Genomic DNA, 20,773 nt, shown 5'->3' on the forward strand with positions numbered 1-20,773 from the left:
TGTGCCCATAGGCTCCTGGAACCCACAGCCCTGAATAGGACAAGCGGTTAATGGAAATACATGGATGGAAGTTAAGCATATTTATTATTAATATTATTATAATATATATATTTGAACTGCTATTGGGCAGGGCCACCCATACGTGAGGAGAAAGAGGAAGTTTCTCAGACACTTCACAGTTGATTTACAGGCAACTTCCCCACCGTGGGTTCATTATTATTTATCATCAGGAGTGGGGTCTGCACTGAATATCAGTATCTGCAGTAGCAACCTTCAAATCAAATCAAAGTCGGGTTGAACAGAAAAAGAAAGGTGGTATCAGCTATCATTACAGGCCTTTTGTAAACCAGATGAATGGTTTTCTTCCTAAAAAACTGATCATATATGTAAAAACTGAAATCCCATCGGTCGTTGAAATTTTTTTTTAAGACATCTGAAAACTGCAGACATAAAGCTCTCTCTGAATAAAAAAATGACAAGTCATAGCAACACAAATTTGCTGGACTTAGTATGAAGGAAATGCATTTGCTTGTAGGAGGAAACATGTAGGATGTTATGATTTTTCAATGTTGTCAATGATTTTCCTTGAATCAAAAATGAATCTGCATTTTCAATATATCAGGGGTTCCATTGTGTGTGTTTTGTTTTTCGTAAGATGAAGGAATAGTTTGGTCGAGGGGTGCATTGATTGTCATCAACAGAAATACAAATTATAAAATTAAAACCATTTTTTTTAAAGAAAACATTATTTAATTGAAGAATATTGTTTGTATACTTCAACTTTTGGGTCTTTGGAATTTTTATCTTTTTATATTGTAAACATTTAATGGTTTTTCATTATGTATTTCGGGTTTGGATTCCAGGCAGACAAAAGATCCCCCCTTTTGAGGCCCCAGGTAAAGCACTTTAGGGGAACCCCAGTTGTTAGGGGTTAAAACCAGCTTGATACTGATAAAATGTATAGTCGTGCTGGTAATACTTTTCTGGGCGGGGCAAATAATTCAGTTACTACCGAAGTACAAATCATGAACAAATATAGTTGCCACTTGAGATAAAACATGCATCATTAATGATGAGCAAACATGAGATCAGTATTCACTTGTGTTATTCCTTCAGCAGTTCAAAAGATTTACGGAATTACCAGATAAAGTAACTACTGAGATAAAACGTCACAAATCAGTGACATATTAACATTTGATCAGTATGAAACTAAGTCTTAGTTTGTGGCTAACTAATACACAAGTAATAGTATAATACTACATTATTTGTGCCCCACCAAGAAAAACTGTTACCATTGTGATTTATAATTGTATCATTTAAAAGTCATTTTTATCTCTTGTCATAATTGTTGCACATTTTTCTTGTTTGAAGCCCCATGTTCAGTTTTATTCCCTTTCTGTGAAGGTTCTCACAGTAGAATCAATCTTTTTTTTTCTTTTTTTTTTTTTACCAGAAATATTGCTTTGTGATGGACTGTCATCTCGTCCATGGTGTCCCCTGCATTATCCTCTGTGTTTGCCATGATAGGCTCCAGGTTTTACTGTCACCCAGTATTGTATTAGTGGTCATGAAAGATGGATGGATTTCCATTTACTTTGAAGCTTCCTGGTTGACTCTTCTGCTTTTCATTCACTGACTTCATTCTGTTGTCTTCACAGGAAACTACTATGGGACCCCCCGGCCGGTCCACATCGGCCCGGAAAGCCCCCCCATTACCTATCAGGAGCACCGCAACCTGCTCAGGAACTTCCGAACCCGGAGCAAGTCCTTAAGCAACCTGGAGAAGGCGGCCGAGGAAGGAGAGAATAGCGAGGAGGACTCTGGCCTCTCAGGTGCACAGGGAGATTGAGGCTTCCGTGTGGAATACAGGGATTGGTCAGATTTTGAACCAATCAGGGCAGATATCCCAGGACTCACTAATAAGCAAACAGGTCCTTAAAAATGCTCCAAGTTATGGCTCATATAGAGGGAAAAAAAACAAAAAATTAGGATAGAATGAAGGGATGAAGAAGTGGATTAGGGTACAGAGATGGGGGCTTTGGATTCGATGTGCGCTTTAGAGGGAGCAGGGAATTGGAGATGGGGAAGTAGGTTGACCTGTACCAAAGGGCGTTTTGCTAGTTCTGCCTTTTTTGTTGCCCTCAGGGGGCTCGGCATGTGCCAGCAGTGCCCCTCCCCAGGCTTCCTCGCCCAGCCAATCCCGAGACTCCAATGGGGGTGATGGCAGTGCCCTGGAGAACGGCGGGGGTGCCGCGGGCAGGCCTCGAGGGCTCCCGGAGAACTGGGAGATGGCCTACAGTGATTCAGGGGAGCCATATTACATTGAGTGAGTGGGATGTGGGTCACATTTCGGGTCTGTGGCGGGAAGGAGCGTAACTATACATGTAAGGGTGTATGGGGGGGACAATGAATTGTAGATAATTAGCGTCTAGGCTTTGGCCTGCATAGTGTTACGTCGTGCTTCCCCCAATCCCATAGCGATTGTCATGAAGTTTGTCACTGATGCTTTCAGTCACAAGTCCAGAACAACCAGCTGGCTGGATCCTCGAGCCCAGAGTCGAGAGGTTCTCAGCAAGACGGAGTGTGAGTTGTTGTCTCCTGCCGCACTCCCACATGAGCCCTGAACCCTCTCTATGTTTGTGTATATATTTATCTCCCACCCCCCCCCATGCGCTCGTTCAGATATAAAACTGCCCCCACGGCTCATTAACTCTGTTCTGATCCATCTCTCTTTCTCCCTCCCAGTCTCTCTTATTCACTGAACTGATTTATCTTAGCAAATGTAAAATAAATGTAAATACTAAATCTCATGGTCCACACCACATTCTGGCAATAATGGTAATAATAAAATGAGTAGAACTTTGTGGCTCTAAAGCCCCCCTCCTTTTAAACCTTGAAAGCACATTGAGCTGTATCTCTGTAAGCTATTTCATAGTAATTAGAGATGATGAGATGGGTATGTTAGCCAGATGGAGACGGACCCTACCGTCACTTAAGTGATAAGTTTTGCTGTTACTTGGTTCACCAATTTTTTGAATTAATGAAAAACTTGTTCAAGGGTTGTGGTCTGCTTGCTGGTGGAGCTGAAATGTGCAGTACATTGTGCACGACACCAGAGGGCACTAGAGATCTGTTTATTTACATCATCCGTTCTGTGGCTCAGCACCACCAGCCTCTCTCAGTTAGGATATTCACATTTTCTCTTGATCAGTGTGCAGGCCCCATTCCGGCAAAGTGTCTGAGTTATCCTGCAGTGAGGGACTCCCAGTGTAACAATGCACTGTTGTGTATTGCAGTGCCTCCCTTCACTGACCAGCCCAGCCAGTTAAAGGGCTACTCCGTCCACACGCGCCTGTCCAAGGGTCCTCGGGGATTTGGCTTCAACATCGTTGGCGGGAGCCGTTCCCGGGAGTTCCTGCAGGTGTACAGTGTCACACCGGGTGGCCCCCCTGCACTCAACACAGGTACCGGGGGCTTTTCACAGTGATTAACTCGGTGAAGGCAAATTCATCCTTTCCTGTCCGTTATGCTCTTCATTCGCTCCTATTATTAACATGAAAACAAATCATCGTTGACATGGTGGGACGTTGGACATGCAATTGAAAAGTCTGTGGTCTTCCTAGCTAATGGGGAACATTCCCAGAAACGGGAGCCAACGTTATCTGAAGGTCCTCTCAAAGTTAGGAGAACGTAAGAGAACGTTCTTACTGTAACGTTAATGGAATTTCATTTCCACGTTTTAACAAAGGTTCTGTCAATTTCTGCACGACAATGTTATAAGCTAAAAATATTTTTAGCATAGTTATTGTTGAAAATTGTTTTATTCTGGGAACATCTGTGAACAATGTTCGGAAAACGTTTCTAGAATGAAAAACTGTTAACGAGGTTCAGAGCTGTAATATGGAGTGATAGACATTGCATGAGACAGAAGAAGGCTGTCGGCGTGCATGGAGTCGGCGTGCATGGAGTCGGCTTGTATGCCCAGGCAGTGTCTCAAGCTCCCCTTAATCCGGATGGCAGTGTGGCCTGTAATCTGGCTGTCAGTGAGACACGTTGTCACTGTGCCAGCAGCTGAGCACACACACACAGACACACACACACACACACACACACACGCACACACACACACACACACACACACACACACAGACACACACGCACACACACGCACACGCACACACACACAGACACACACGCACACACACACAGACACACACGCACACACACACACACACATGCGCGCATATACACACACACATGCGCGCATACACACACACATGCGCGCATACACACACACATGCGTGCATACACACACATGCGCGCATGCGCACACACACACACGCACACACACATGCGCGCACACACACATGCGCGCACACACACACACACATGCGCACACACACATGCGCGCATGCGCACACACACACGCACACATGCGCACACACACACACATGCACACATGTGCAGACACACACACGCACACATGCGCACACACACACACACATTCGCACGTATACACACAGACATATGTTTGTATTCATATCTTTGTGGGGACCATCCATTGATTTCTATGGGAAAAACCCTAATGCCCAAAATGACAACCTTAACCCAATACAATACAAGACTTTTGGCATTTTTCGTTTTTTGATTGCATTCGTGGATTTTTTATATAATTAGGTTTCCTCTTGTTGCAATCGAAAAAATGTCCACACAGGGTCAAAATAACCATAGAAGGTCACAAGAACGAGGTGAAGCAGGAGACACTGGGAATGACTAGATACCGGCCAGGTAGAGAGCGGAAGCAGCTTTCTAATGCCAGAGATGACTGTTAACTTATCTGGCAGTGACTCATAAATCGGAGGATGACCTCAAGTGCCCTTCAACAAGAATGGGAAACATTAAGTGATGTGCACTACTAGGACAATTTATAACAGACTCCTAGAAGCAAGACTGAAGACCCATAAAGCAGGGAAGAGACCCTTCATCAATGAGAAACAGAGAAGAGGCAGGCTGCAGTTTTTCTTTTTTACACAGGTCTATACCTACAAAGTAAGAGATCTGTACTCGTATCTTTGTGGGGACCGTCCATTCAAAGGCAAAACCCTAATCGCAACAACGACGACCTTAACCCCCACCCAGCCCTAACCCTAACCATAAGTAACCCAACAAAATACGAGACTTTTGACATTTTGTAGTTTTTTGTATTGCAGTCGCAGATTTTTATTAAATTGAATTTATCCCTGTAGGTGCCAAGAAAATGATCCCCACAAAATTGAAATAACAGCTTTTCATCACATTGTAGGGACATTTGGATCCACCCCCCCCCCCCCCCACACACACACATTCCAGCCTTCACTAATAAGCAGAAATTTTCATGTAGTTATGAAACAGAAAATAGTGCTGCTGATTATGTCACAACAGCACCGTCATCGTTTGCTAACCTTTAGCATGCAGAATGAAGGCTTTGGTAACTGGAGCACCCAGGGGCTGCCATGTATTATTAATGCCTGTGGTCTCTAATTTGTATATTTATGGAGGTTATTTTCCATTATTTTCCCTCGATTACTTTCTTTGAAGGGACTTGATTCTCTCTTGAAATCGGCCATAAGTTGACCGGCGCAGAGTAGAGTAACTGGCATCCCTGTTTGTTTCACTGTTTCTCCTCCTGGGATACCAGCGGACATCCTGGTGTACATCAACGACACCTGCGTTCTGGGAATGTCCCACAAAGAGGTGGTGGAGATGCTGAAGTCAGTGCCGGTGGGCGGCAGTGTGGACGTGGTGTTGCGGCGGGGATACCCCATGCTGTACAACCCGGACGGCTGCCCCAAGCAGCCGCAAACATCCCCAGACGCATGCGACTCCACCGGCCCTCCCCCCCCCGAAGCCGCAGCCTTGCCACGACGCTCTGCAGCAACAGCAGACACCGCAGCAGCCGCCACATTTTAACCTCAACAGGAACAGGACGCACCTGGATGGGAGTTTTCCCAGCATGCATCAGGGCATGTCAGTGACAGGGCTGGATGCCAATGGGAACACAGCTAACTTCTTTCCACCAGCCCCGCCCTCGTATACTAACGCTAACGGCCACCTCTCGGGCCCCCCGGGGTCCGGCAGGCTGCCCGGCTCGCTCATGGGGGCCCCCCCACCCCCGCCACCGGAGCGCATGTGCAGCAGTCAGAGCGACGGAGAGGGGACAGCGGCCGTCAGTGCGCACAGGTAACGTGGTACATGCTCTGCAGTCGGCCCACACCAACAGATCATAGACCCTGCCTGTAAAACGCAGCTTAGAGAAGGGGCTTTATCTCTCAGCATTGTTGGGGAGGGATGAGATAAATATAAAAGCCTACTGCTGAAATGCTTAATATAGAGGAGAGAGAATCCTTAATTTCCATATAATCCCTCCTAAACTGATGTTCTGATCGCTTCTCTGGAAAGAGAAGCATGCATAAACGATATACGTGTGTTTGGTTCACAAAAACATTTTTATAAATGTTCCAGCGATTTGACTTTTTGTCCAGCAAGCTGCTCGACGTTACCGATTCCAGCAGGAAGTACAGGGGCACCTGTTTTTACTCCCAGCTGCTATTTAGTAATCGGAGCCATCACCCGATCAAGGTTAACGGTGCTGAAACGCCAAGCGCACAGGGTCCCCAGCTAACTGGGTCGAAACGTCCCGGAGTGGGGACACTGCCGATTCAGCGGAGTGGCTTAAAAGCAACAGGGCAGCTGTTATTTCCTGAAGGTGATGAAAACGGGATTCGACTTTGAGTGATGCAGCATGGGAATGTGGCTCCATTTTTAAAATGGCTTCTTGCTCGCACTGTTATACCTAAAACAATTACAAGCTAAAAATAGGACAGGGGCTGATGCTGTAACCCTCAGACAGGTCAGTGATCTTCAAGAGGACCATGTTGCTGATCTAACAAGCCGAAGCAGGTGCCACATTTGAGGGAAGAAGAAAGAGTCTATCAAAATAAGATTGTAAAGATTGATCCAACCGTCTCTCTCCTATCCGTCAGCCTAGAATCATGTTGTTAATATTTCATTCACTACTAATATTAACTGTTGTGAAATGAAATGATCTTTTATTTACCATACGCACAAGTATGAGCACAGATACATTGGATTGCTTCTTTTTGCCTCCCCCATCTTGTTCTCCTTGAGACCCACGTGAGACACATTCAAGGGCGAACTTCTCTGGGGTCTTAAAATAGGAATAGTCCATTATAGGCAGAATGGGGGCAACTTTCGGTCCTTAAAACTATCGATAAAATTAAAATGACAGACGTTCCTATAACTTAAATGATAATATTATGTTGTATCCCTAAATGTAAGTTCTGGAATTTCTGTCTTCAAGGGGACCCTAGTTTTTTTTTGGGGGGGGGGGGGGCCAGGGGTTGCCTAACTTGCCTAATGGTACAGTCCGCCTCTGGATGCATATGAAAACTGACACTCATCTTCACGAATAAATAAAAATTTCAGCAACACACTTTATTTCCTGGGACCCCATCTTTAAGTCACGCTTTTAGCACCTGTCCAAAGATGGGATGTACAGCAGTAACTGTCTTGCAAAATACGCAACAGTGAGAATCAGAGAGAGCAAATCAGAGAGTCTTGCTGTAATCATGTGGTCTAGTGTGACGTAGGGGTTCGTGTGTTTGCACTGGGTGTGTAAGAGATTTCAAAACATTACTTTGCCTAGGTACAGTACTGCATGTTTGTCATTGGTATTTGCAGCTAGTGGTTTTCTAGAATTTTACTTTGGAGCAAAATGTTGAATTCAAAGCTGGGTATGGCTGAGCGCTTAGGGCAGTGCTTTATTTAGAAATGCCTGACGTACTGTATATCAGCTTATGTGGGATTTAGAGTGAGGCACTTGATAATTAGTGTACTGGTCTAAGGTACAATATTCCATTTATTGAGGTATAACTAGTGTCTTTATGTGGCTGATTTTTTCTCCCATGATGCCCCTCTCTCGCCCCATAGATCATCCCTGATCCGCAGTCATGAGCACAACTCTCTGCCAGGGCTGCCTTCCCTGAACACCCACACCCCCAAGTCCTCGGAGAGCGACCTCTCCACGGTCACGCTGCCCATTTCCAGACTTCCGCTCCCGCAGCCTGAGATCGGCCCCGGCCCCGGCCCTGGGGGGCTCCTGCATAGACCCCTGCTTTCCCTCAGCTCCCTCCCACTACCGTCCCCAGCCAGCGTCCAGCCCTGCATCTTCAACGGCTGCCCAGACCCCAGCCCAGGGAGCGGGAGCAGCCCAAGTACCCTGCCGTCGCCGGGGGCGATGGGGGTCAGCGGCGAGCTGGTGCCGGTGGCCGTGGGGAAGAGCGAGGTCGGGGGCATGGGCTTCAGCGTGACGGCAGGGGGCCAGGGGGGCCGGCTGGCCGTGGTGAAGAGGGTGTGGGACCGGCGGCAGTGCCCCTCGCTGCAGGCAGGGGACGCCATCATCAAGATCAACGGCGCCGACGTGCAGAGCCTCAGCTTCGCTCAGGTGCCCGGCTCACGGGGGGTGGGGGGTGGGCAGCGGGGCTTCTCTGACTGTGTCCTCGGCCAATCAGGATGCCAATTCTGCACAAGATCCAGGTTTAATATCAGTTTTGCAGCCTATAAACTCAAGTAAGGTGCTGTTAGGGTTACATATAATGGCAGTGGGCCTAGACGATAATCTATCTATCTGGTCCTTCTGGTGATTAGTAATTTAATATAATATTACAAATATTAATTTGTAAGGGAATGAATTGCACATTTTTTCATTGCACTTTCACATATTAATCCATGCCGTGCTCTGCTGCATTGCCCCAGTCGCTTCGTTTGGTATGAATGGTTGGAGATGGATGGTGGGGGGATGGTAGTGGAGGCGGGTGGGCTGATGCCCTGTCAGTCACTGAGTAATTTGTCCCTAATTGGTTACCTTTTCCCAATGTACTGTAGCAGGGTGTGATGGGTAGTAAATTGTGGGTTTTGACACCTCCCGTCGCTGTGTTCTACTGGCCCTGGAAAACAAATCGTGTTGGATCCAAGAGTCCAGGTTAATGTGGTTACGCTGTGATTTTATCTACGACAGCGTCTTTGGTGGCTGATATTGTCCTTTTTCCTAATACTTTTGAATTCACTTTAAATATTCATGTTTTGCAGGTGCAGAGAGTCTTACAGGAGCACACAAAACAGGGGGAAGTGATTTTGCTGGTTTACAGAGGAGGTCAGTACTGCGCACTGTAGTGCCGTCGTTTTGGGATTTTTTGTCTGCACTTTTCTCCAGCCCTGTACACAGACTTTGATACAGTGGGGAGCTTCAGATATTCTAGCCCTGCATACCAACACATACGCAGCATTCTTATCATCTGTGCCCTCATATCCTTATCTACCTTAGCTTCCCCCCCTGTACCTCTTCCAGACGGGAATGGTTCTGTGAATGATTTATACCACAGAGACGAGCAGCCTAAGAGTGGCAGCTGCAACCGGAAGCCATGTGGCATGTGATATGTTCTCGTGTTGCAGGTGAACCCAATTCTGTGCCGATGTTTTAACATCCACATGTCATTTATCCACCTCTCTCTTTCAGGCTCAGTGCGTTCTCCTCTATCGCCTAATTCCTCCAGGAAGATTCCTCCCACCCCTCTGGCAGTTACCCCGCTCAGCCCCTCTCCTCCTCTTGACACCATGCCGGTGCCCCAGACCACTCTCACGCCTCCCTCCCCCTCCCCAGACGTCCCCTCTCTGGTGCAGAGCACCAGTTTCTTGGACTCTGTACCCGTAACTCTAACCCTGGAGCCGAAGGATTGGCTGCGCGTGGAGGAGGGCGGCACTCAGGCCACGAAGGGGGCCTCAGGGGCCAGGGGCCCCGAGGAGGGGAGGATCGCTGTAGAGGTGGAGTTGCGGAGGAGCTCTGGAGAAGGCTTTGGGTTTGTCATCGCCTCCCATGACAGGCATCTCAACGGCAACGGTGAGTCTGCTCTCCTGATGCTGCTCGAGAGAGCAGAGTGACACAGACACACACTCACCCCGGGGGGCATGGGGGGGTGGGGCAGGAACGCTGCGGGGCAGGGTTGGTAACGTCAATAGGGTGGGTTGGGTGAGGGGCTGGGCCGACCCTGTGAGAATGCAGACGCCAGTCATAGGCAACGGTGCTAAGATAACAGAAAAAATGTGCTTCTGACCTGACATCACCCCATCCAGAGACGTCCATCTCCCTCCCTTCCCTACACAGGGTACAGATGCCAGTGTGTGGAATACGGCTGAGATTTTGTTCTGTTTAATTGGATTGATTTTGGGAGACGTGTTTGGTAGCAGTGAAGGTTTGGTCTCCGGCACGCAGACGAAGAGCCTGAGACTCCCCACAGAGTCTGATGTCCTGCTCAGGTCTGAATCATGAATGAAGCATTTTTTCAAGACGTTCGTGTGCATTTGCTGTGCCCCAGTTCCTCACCGCCACGGCGAGGCTCTCGTTCCATTCAGACTCATTTGTTGTTGCAGATTGCTGGCATTTCAGCGATGCATCAGAAACACCCGCCTGAAATTAATACTGAGGATGGAAAAGTTAACATTAAAATAATATGATGCAGAATGCGGAAGTGTTCTTTAAAGCTCTTTAGTCTAGCCCACAATGACGAGGTTCCACCTTCTTGGTAAATATTGTATATTGTGGCTGCTGGGGTGTAGCTTTCTTGAATGACTCTTAGAGTGATTGCATCATTGACAATGACAGGTTAACGTGCCTTTGTTGATTGTGTTGATAAGTGGGCATGTGTACAACATGGTACATGAGTAGATAGCACTGTCAACCTGAAGCTCAAATTCCATCTCTGCTGTGTGTGTGTGCAGTTAGCATGTTTCCAAAGGTCTGCATTTATGCAAATTGGAGTCTCTGATTTGCCCTTAATGTGTGCGAGTTTGTGTCCCTGTAATGGACTGGAGTGTCAGCCAGTATGTCCTCTGCCCTGCGCCCTGCACTTCTGGAAATAAGGAAACCCTGGACTGCTTATGCGATTTACCAAAAATGGATATGTGTTTGTGCTTTATATGAATAAGGAATTAAAAATGCGTAATTTGTCTGGAGAGAGGGCTTGTACCCAGTGAGGGAGCATGCAGTGAAGTGTGTTGGCTGGGCGTAACATCAAAGTTTTTAAAGTGTCGTAAGGAAAGCTACACAGTTCATGAAAACTTTATTATACTTGGTTAACTCTCTCTGTAGCAGGTAGAGGACAGGGCGGACATGAGCCAATTTGGAAGCAGCACCAAGCGGGTCCCACCAAATGCCGGGCAAATAGGGGACGGGAGCCTGGCCTACTTTCACAGGCTTTCAACTTCTGAAGGAGAAGGACAGGGGAGAGATGAAACCCAGCGGTGGCCGGGGAGCCGCGAGCAGGGGCTGCAAGGCCTTAATCACAGTGAAGAAGCCCATGTGTGTGAGGGTGGACTTCAGAGAAGACGCTCCTCCAGAGGTCAAAGCATATGGCAGGAATAGCTGCTAGGTCTGGAAGTTTCATTGATTTGATTCTGTAATTGAAGAAAGTCATGTTATATGTTGGGTAGTTTTTTTGAGTTTTCAATGGATTTTTACATCCTACGGGACACATGGTGCCCAAAGGAAACCTAACATATCATGTTATTCCTTGTATTCTGTTCTCTGGAGATGGTAACTGACACCAAACCCTGTTCCTTAGGTTTATGTCTCTTCAGCCTTGCTTTTTCAAACCAAGTTTTCTTACCTTCCCATTTTTAAACACAGATGTCCAGTAGTGGTCTATTAATCATCATTTTCCTGGAATGATGTATTAGGTCATTAGCTGCTGATTTCCGCTGAGAGTACAGCCTCTTTCCCCCAAACTACATCTGTCCTGCTCTCAGGTTCTCTCAGAATTCACACCTTCTGCTAGGCAGTAGACCAGGAGAATGAGCAGCAGTAGGTCATGAGTGTGAGTCAGCTCTCTGGATGGAGCTTGCCTGCTAATGGACTGAGTGGACCTACACCATGGCTGGAACAAGCCCCTTGCATCATTATGGCGAGATCAGAAGCTTTTACTGGGACTGCAGAGCTATTTGGGCTGGTGCCACAAGTGCATGTCTTCAGAGTTCAGGATCTCTTTAGATCATGCCAATGTCTGGCGTCAATGAACAGTACATGTTGACAGTACTGTGCTTGCCGTTGCTTCCATGGCAATAGTGAGGCAGGGTCTTACCAAGGGAATCTTGCAGTATTCGTTCATAACGGTACTGCATACTCAGCGCCATAGATGCTGAGCGTGGTCTGCTTTGCAGTCTTTGCAGTGTCCTCATGCTGAGTACATCTTTCCCCGCAAGTTCATGGGACCTGTTGCCAAATTACCTTCTAAAGGCACGTCAATGACTGCACCCTCAGAAAGGCCTCCTTTTGATGTTAGTCTAAGTAGCCCATGGGCTGGAAATGATTTCACATACAAATCTAACTCCGACCACATTTCAGTGTCATCTGAAAATTGGAAGGATTCAATCCATATTTATGCCATCCATCTTCTATAAGATCCATTACCCAGCACTTGGTAGCGGTAATTCTGGTGCCAGTTCCAGGGGGGGCCCGTGGGTGGGATCCCAGGGTATACTCTCACATGAGGTGAAGCCAGGACAGCCCCAGCTGCATGCTTTTGGAGTGCAGTGAGAATCCCGCCAGAAACAGACCCAGAGGCAGTGAGACCAGAGGGCCACGTTCATTCACAGATAGGGCATTGATCTACAGCACCTCATAGGCTGAGCCAGGTAGCCGTTCGGATCTGGCAGCTGTCAGTTTGTGGCTGGTTTAGGGGAAAATACAGGAAGCAGTCAGTCAGAATACAGTTCTCACTGCCCGCCTTGGTGCGGCAGTGGTCTGTAAAACCTCGTAGAAGGAGAGTCAACTCAACTGTAATAATTGACCAGTTCTGTTCTCTTTATGCCCTGTTCTACCAGAATCACAACGAGTCTTTGGAGTGTTTTGGGAGGCGATGACAAACCCACGCAAAGACGGGGGAGCCCGTGAGCTCCGCACTCTCACAGCCGGTGCAATCGCACCCTAACGGTTGGCTTCCCATCCTCATTTGATCCTTGTGTAGAAAATTGTTTTCAGAATTTGTTCGAGACTCTGTGTCATTTGAAAAATCACCCAGAGGTATTTCTGGGCTGTGCTGGGTGCAGATCACGGTGTGTGTGTGAGTTTTCGGTAATGATCAGTAAGGAGTGCTGCCTCGTCCTGCTGACGCCTGTGCACCAAGAGCAGTGGCCTTTTCACCATTGTCGTGCCCTTCGGATGACCAGATCGACACGTTTCACTGTCCTCGTGTGCGTCTTTGTGTGCCGTTGCGCACGTGTCACTGCGCATGAGTGTCTTTGCGTGTCACTGCGTTTCATTGCGCATGAGAAGAACTTATCAAATCATGCACACTGAACGGTGCCTCAGTTTCCTGCCGATGTATCAGGTTTGAAATACTGAAAAGGAGGGTCTTTATAATATTTCGACTTACTTATCATTCAGCATCGACGTCCTGAAAGCTCAGTTCCGGTCCTACAGTAGTTCAGTTTCACAGCATCGTCTGTTCCACTATATCAGTCCTTCATTGTGATAATGACAGTGATTGACTTGTCTTTCCAAAACTCCTAAACTGGAATTTCTGACATCCTTCTGACAAATACCGACTTGAGTGCCAGACCAGATGGGCGGCATTCCTCGTTAGCAGTCAGTTCTTGCTGATTAATCTCTCAGCCCATCTCTGCCTCTCTCTCCTTGACCCTTTGGGGTAAATGTCTGCCTGTTATTCTGTCTCTGTTGCATCTGCTCCTCCCTTCAGCTCTTCCTTTCCATCCCTTCCTCTCTCTTCCTCCCTCCGCCAACTTCTGAGTGCCCCAGCCTCCCCCCCCCCACCCCACCCCCCACCCTGCCCCGCCGTCTCTCTGCAGCAAAGAGATCTCGTTCAGTGGTTAATCGTCAGTCTGGCTCGCTCGCTCTCTGCTGCTCCGTTCACATTACAGACCACAGCAGGGACCCTTGCGCTCAGCAGAAGCAGAACAACCGGCTTTTCCCATCCTCCTCTTTCTGTTTTACCTTATCACGCTGTTCTCACACGCTTCTGTTCGAGGTGCCGCACGCAAGCTTATGGTTTTTGTTTGGTTTTTTTTGTTTGTTTTTGTTTTATTTCCATTTTGAAACCCTTACAAACGCTCACGAGCAAAGAACGATGTTGGAGCGACTGCAGTCCGCACTGAAGACTGTGAAGGACTCCAAACGTAATTATTTTGCTGCTATTCATGGTCTTTGTATTGCTGGTTTGTCAGTGTTTATTGCTGAGAAATGTGCAGCTACATGTGAATGTTCCAGCAGTAAGATGTTTGCATGCCCTTGCTAAGATAATGTGTTTGTGTCTGTATGCGTATTCATGTGTGGGTTCCTATGGCTTATTAATAGCAATATGATCCAGCTTTCTTTCAGTAATTACACGGCATAAAGGCTCCTAGATGACCTGAGAATCAGATGCTTGTTTAAGGTATTTTTTGGACTCTGCCTTAAGCAAGGGAACTGAAAGCTGTTGTTCCAGTTATTCTTCAGTCAGATGAGCTCACAGTAACTGTTTGAACTAACGACTTGTGAAAACTTGACAGGAACTCATCTGCTATTATTTTGCTCCAGGATATATTTCTCTCTTGCAGAATTTTCACTCCAGTGCCTTGTCTTTGCCGGGACTGCCGTTGTCGTGTTTTGGGTACTGTCAAGTCACAGAAAATGCCTGTAATGAAAAACACTGTTCTCGCTCATTGCACTTGGATTACGTGCAACACGGTCCTTGTACACATTGTGTAACTTTGTTGTGCAAACCTCTGAGGATATAGTCCCTGTGGATCTGTGCTTTTGGGCAGACTCATTGCATATTTCACATATTGATTAACTATTGTCATACTTTTTCTTGCTTTAATTTGCTTGATTAGACGGCGTGCACAGTAGAGGGTTATTTGTAATGTAGCAGGAAGTGAGAATGAAAGTTTTTCCACTCTTGTTTATGATATTTCAGGGAGTGGCTTGCAGTCTGGGGTTTGATGAGGCACTCCTGCACAGCAGGTTGCCGTCGGATGCATTGTTGCGTACGTCTGTGCGTGCACGTCTTGCTGGTTCAGCTTGCTTCCTGTCCTGTTTGTTGTTTCAGGGCAACTCCATCTGTGCAACGATGGCCAACCAGGAATACTGTTTGTGACCATGTAGAGTTAGTGCTTGTGACTCTTTTTACATCACTAAACTTTCAGGAGCTGGAACATATAATGCAAAGAAAAATGAATTTGGCCCAGCTTTTAGTAATATTTAGAGCTTCCTAAATGACCTGTTAACCTCTGCTTATACTGAAACAGAAAAATAATGGTTCTTATGATAACGTTGTTCTGCCATATTTTAACTTCCCGTAAAAAAATATTCGGCATATTCAGCATTTGTATTCAGCATATGATAAACTTTAGCATAAAGAAAACCATATTCAAACAATGTTATTAAATGACTTCAATACTATTTGCATGCAACAAGAAAATTTTTACAAAGCAGTGGTAAGTAAATTGTTTATTGCATCGTTTATTGCATCCTTTCAACTTCAGGATATAATGCTAATCTGTAAGCCGTTTCCTTTCAGTGTTGCCATGGCAGCTAGAAAGTTCAGTGAGTTTGCATTTTAATAGAAATGTGAAGAGTGGCTGAACGTAATAGACCCACAATACACGAAATCTCATAAAGGGCTACTTAGTCTGTTAGAGCCCTATCTAATAATGCTGCTTCACCATGGAATTAAAATTCTTTGAGATCTCAGCATGGGACACGGTGGCATTAGCAAAAACTTTTCTTTGTGACTGGATAGAGCCTCACTGCTAGGACACTCAGACTGGATTTCACTTTTGCCTTACTTTAATGAAATTTCGCATTCAGCGATCATAAGGTTGAAAAATCTTGCAGCCATGAGTTTCTCCCGGATGATGAATGGAGAGCCAGAGCCTCTCTTGCAGAAATGAGAGCCGGAGATACCAGGGGAAGCTTTGGGTAACGATATCGACGTGTCAGTGCAGCCTGTCATTATTTCTGAGCTGCTCGTGTCCTGTTGTTCTACTCCAAGGCTGCAGGGCGGATCTCTCCCCCAGCCCCCACCCAGCCCTCGATGTGTGTGACGGTATTAGCAGCTACCAGCTGCAGCATTGGCGATCTTTTCCCCTTCGGTGTGTAACCCTGCAGCTCTGCCCCTGTCGCACTCCGCGTGCTGCTCTCATGCAGCCCTCTTTTGCTGTAGGTTATCCACTCCTGTTCCCCTTTTATACCCCTCTTAGGTCTGGCCATGTCCAGCTGATGGAAGGTGGCAGTGTAAATACCAAGTATGTGGGCCGCTTAGTGCAATCCGAGTGCCAGGTTACCATGACAAGGAGGTGGACTGGATGTGCCTCCGCCATGTGCAGACTGTAGGGCGGCGCTCTTGTTATGGTAGGGTGTGCTTGTGCCCCTTGCAGACACTAGCTGTGATGCTCGTTCTTGTCTCTGGGGTTAGAAGGTACCAGCCTGCATGCCAGTGCTGTATGTGCCGGTACCTGCTTACAGAAATCAGACTGTGGTGAATTCCTTCAATGCTGCTCTTTTTTGCTGACTGCCTTGTATCATGGGGTGCTATTTCTCTGCTTCTGGGACTCGTCAGACCAGTCTCCTCCATGGCTGGGTACAGGAATAGCCAGGTTTTAGGGGGTCCAGCCTAAGGGTGTTACCTGAGTGATATAGCAATGAAGTATTTGCCCCCAGACAGAAAACATGCAAAAACAAAGGGATGAGGGGGTGGCCCTGGTGAATGTAAACACTGTGTGTCAGGAAAGTTTTATGGGGAAGAGGTGCGCAAACAGTGAGCTGAGTGAGAGGTGGGATACCTGAGTGGGATTGTTGGGTAGAGATTTCTGATAGGTGTGGTGAACACAGAGGATCTGAACATCCGCGTTCATAAGGTCCTCCTCTCATGGTGCGAACAGCGTGGAGCTGCTCTGAGTATTACTCAGCATGGCTGTGAGGAGGTGTTCAGCTGCCGGGACAGTGCTGCTCGATTTTCACCAGCCGTATCGGAAATGAAAACTCTCCAGATCTTCAGAGATAGCATTTAAGACAGCTGGCAACAATCGGGTCAAAAAATAATGTAGATTTATTGTGGCGTTGTTGTGATATTGTGTCGTTGCCTGCTCCGGATTATGGTCATATTGCATGGTGTACCATCCTGCGGCCAGCTGGGGGCGCCGGCAGTGTCTCCATGCAACTGGAGACGCTGCCCTTGGCAGTGCCCTAATGCTGCGTACTCGCGTTGTGCGGGTGACAGACAGGTTTTGCAACAGCACTGGCTAAACAGAGAGCCCAGTGCAGCCTGGACAGAGGACCAGCCCTGACACTCACCCTGAGCAGCCGTCACAGTGACTGGGGCCAGCATCACACATGCACACACAGATTTTTTGATTGCAGTCACAGATTTTTATAAAATTGAGTTTTTCCTTGTGGGGAATGAAAAAAATGATCCATACAAGGTCAAAATAGCAGGTCTTTTTCACATTGTGGGGATATTTGGTCCCAGCAATGTAATGTATGCATAACCAACTGTAGCGAATGCGATCTTTATATATGGAGTTTTCAAGTGAAGTTAAAAATACTTTATTTTACATATTGCTAAGCGTGCTTCCGGATATAGGCTCACTGGACCCAGTACTGCATAACCGGTATGGAAAATGAATGGATAGGCTTAAAGATAAAAAAATATATATATATTTTTTCAGGCTTCGCAGTCCTTACTGTTTTATTTTGCATGTTTGTCCTGGAGCTTTACTACAATGCAGAACATTTCCCAGTGGGGCTTTGAGCAGGACTGTCTCAGGAAGTGAGAACAGGACGGGAAATGACTGCAGGAGCGCAGGTGCTGCCGTTCTGTTCCTGTGAACAATAACACGCTGCTGTTCATCACGCAGGCACCGGGGGCAGGCAGGGCTGCCGTCTCTCCACCCACCTCCCCACCCCCCAGCTCATTCCCTCATATCCAGCTGTGGATCCTTATCTGACGGAGCGTGTGATCTCCCCCCCCTCCCTCTCACGGCCTGTGCGTTGGACGTTTAGTGGCACAATGTGCTCTGTGTCCCGCTTAAAGTGTGCTGCACTCTCAGTGTCACGACATCCTCACCGCGTCACTGACTCTATTCATGACATAATAGCGACAGATCGTTCATAAGTCAGCCCGCGTTAAAAATACCCTGTTTGTGTGGTTTATGTAAGATAGTGTGTGTTTAATTGGCTCTGCGGGGGACTGTGTCGGCTTTTCTCAGCAACGTAGAGGCTTTCCTGCTTGCCGTTCCTGGGCACTCTGCCCAGGTATTGAGCAGAGTGCTTGAGCCCCCCCCCCCCCGGGCACACATACACAGAGAAACACACAGACACAAACGGATCCACTTAAAGCACAGACTCAGGAACAAATACACACATATCCGTGAACAGAAAAGCAAATTCTATGCACAGAGAATCACGGAGACATTTTAATGCGGCAGGGAAGCGTGATGTTCTGTTGCGGGGCGATTTTCACAGCACAGTGAGCAGATTTTCAGCTGCGCCAACCACAGGTGTCTCCTAGTGGGAGCAAACCCTGCAGGCCCCCCGTTACTGCAGTCCATCGCTGAGAATTTTCTCCAGGCTCCGGGGCTTTTCCGACCCCTGAGGCCCACATCACTCTGGAGGAGTCACTGTCTGGAGGAGTCACTGTCTGGAGGAGTCACTGTCTGGAGGAGTCACTTTCTTGCAAAGAGTGCTTGCAAGCCATCAGCTCAGAGCTGTCGTTCTGAGTAAAAATCTGTCCTATGCTCCTTGAGAGAGAGTGAGGACTTGGCATGAACACAGGAGAGCGTAGATACGTACAAATTCCGCAATGAAAGGGTCATTGTGCAGGTGGGTCACATGTTGGACGGCGAGTGCAGTAACACTGGGATCAAATGGAAGTGCTAATATTGACTTTAGGGCTGTATCAGGGGCTGATTGCAGAGGGCAAGGACACAGAGAAAGGAGGGGGGGTGAGAGGGGAGGCACGGCAGGGGAGGGGGTAGACAGGTGGACCAAGGAGGAAAGGCAAGGAGAGCACTGCAGGCACAGTGTTTGCCTGGACAGCTGTGTGAATGTGTATGGCTGTCTGCATTCCCGAGAGAGCTAAAGCATGCTAACAGTGCTAAAAGAATTACATGCATATTCACAGTTATAATTTCCTGCAAGGAAAACAGTCACTTTGCCAGTGTCATACACAGAGATGTTGTCACATGAAGCCCTGACCCTCACCAACAGAGAAGCCCCTCTGACTAACAAAGAATAAGAGTCAGTGTGTGTCATTCTTTGTGAATTAATGACAGAAGCTTATTTTTCAAATGATTCAGAAACCTCTCTGTCTCCCCCATAATGGTTGTGCATGAATGTGCAAATAAGACCTTTATTCTGGTGTTTTATTAAGCGCTCCAGTGTTCCGACAAAATGCAGTAGAGCTGAAAGTCTCCATCTCGTGCACAGTGAGCTTCATCTCCGGCGGGCCGAACAGATCAAAATAACACTGACGTTTAGGACACGGGTCCAGGATGCAGGGCGTGAGTGTAGTTAACCATGGCTAATTTTTAATGAATGCTGGTTTTATGCATAAAAAATTTTATGCATAAAAATGGACCCAGTCACCAAACAAACTATAACCTGCCATAATAGGAAAGAATATGTAGTTATTTAATTTACTATATACTAATGTAAAGGAGTTATAAAACACTGTGAAAAGTACAGTAAAAATCAAATGTAGCTGTTTGAAGTGGAATAAAAAAGGCTGCTTTGTGAACCGTTTCTGTTAGCTAGTCGTGGTGTGCAGTAAATGGCTCGCTGTCATTATGCTGGGAAATACACAAACAAGCTGCTTTTCTCCTTGAGGGGGACTGGGGGCAGTAGTGCCTGTGTGTAGAACCATGGCAGCTTTTTGTTTAACCAAATTGGAGGTTATTTTGAATTGTTTTTGTCTTGAAGCGTATTTCATATGTTGTAGTGGGTAAGGAGGCACAGAGGGATGCAGGTGCAACTAAAAACCCCTGGAAGGGTGAGAATTATTCAGGAAATGCAGGTAATTATTTATGCCGGCTGTGGTCACTGATTCGAGAGGAAGCGTCTCTTCTCCCCCTAACAGGCCCACTGATGCGGGTGCAGCCACCCCCCCACGGCAGCGTCTTCCTCCAGGCCCTCCCTGAGCAGTGGGCTTTCAGCTGCGCTGGTGAAGACGGTTTTGCTTCCCGCTTGGGGCCACTGGCCGTGTCCTGTTAGCGCTCTTTGTGGCCGATAGTGACCTTTGGTGAACGCGAAGAATGTATTGCTTACAGTTCTGATTCGACTTTCCCTGTCAGTCTGTTTGTTACGGGGCTTCCCTGCTTACTGTGCTCAGCCCTGGGCTCCCTGTCCTCATTGCGGGCAGGATGGTGGGCAGAGTGACTGACATCTGTCAGCTGACATGCAGTAAGGAGGCTCATGAGAAGGCAGGCAGCAGGGACCTGTTTGCAGGCTGTTGCATAGGAAAGGAAAGGGACAGGTTCCTTCTTAGAAAGTAAGCTGAGAGGGTGTACGAGTCCGGGCTGCCCGTGCCTTACAGATGCAGACTCTTCATGGGATGACCACGCTGGCCGAAACATCTGGCAAGTTCTGTGCCTGGTTTTCCAAAAACCAAGCTGAAATAATTCAATCTAGAATGGCATCAAGGAACCTTTCGGGTCTCGTGAGTTGATG

The 20,773-nt window shown here is 47.2% G+C and overlaps 1 protein-coding gene across 1 annotated transcript in view; it reads left to right on the forward strand.

Moving 5' to 3' along the window:
- LOC125745094 (membrane-associated guanylate kinase, WW and PDZ domain-containing protein 1-like) overlaps window positions 1-20,773 on the forward strand; it is a 63,668-nt gene that overhangs the window by 32,191 nt on the left and 10,704 nt on the right. The window contains 9 exon segments of the mRNA XM_049017590.1: window positions 1,659-1,832; window positions 2,146-2,326; window positions 2,513-2,583; window positions 3,297-3,464; window positions 5,678-5,904; window positions 5,906-6,219; window positions 7,990-8,503; window positions 9,148-9,211; window positions 9,575-9,955. Of these exon segments, the coding sequence (XP_048873547.1) occupies window positions 1,659-1,832; window positions 2,146-2,326; window positions 2,513-2,583; window positions 3,297-3,464; window positions 5,678-5,904; window positions 5,906-6,219; window positions 7,990-8,503; window positions 9,148-9,211; window positions 9,575-9,955 (2,094 nt within the window).

Source organism: Brienomyrus brachyistius, chromosome 6, assembly GCF_023856365.1.
Source record: "Brienomyrus brachyistius isolate T26 chromosome 6, BBRACH_0.4, whole genome shotgun sequence".
NCBI classification, from domain to species: Eukaryota; Metazoa; Chordata; class Actinopteri; order Osteoglossiformes; family Mormyridae; genus Brienomyrus; species Brienomyrus brachyistius.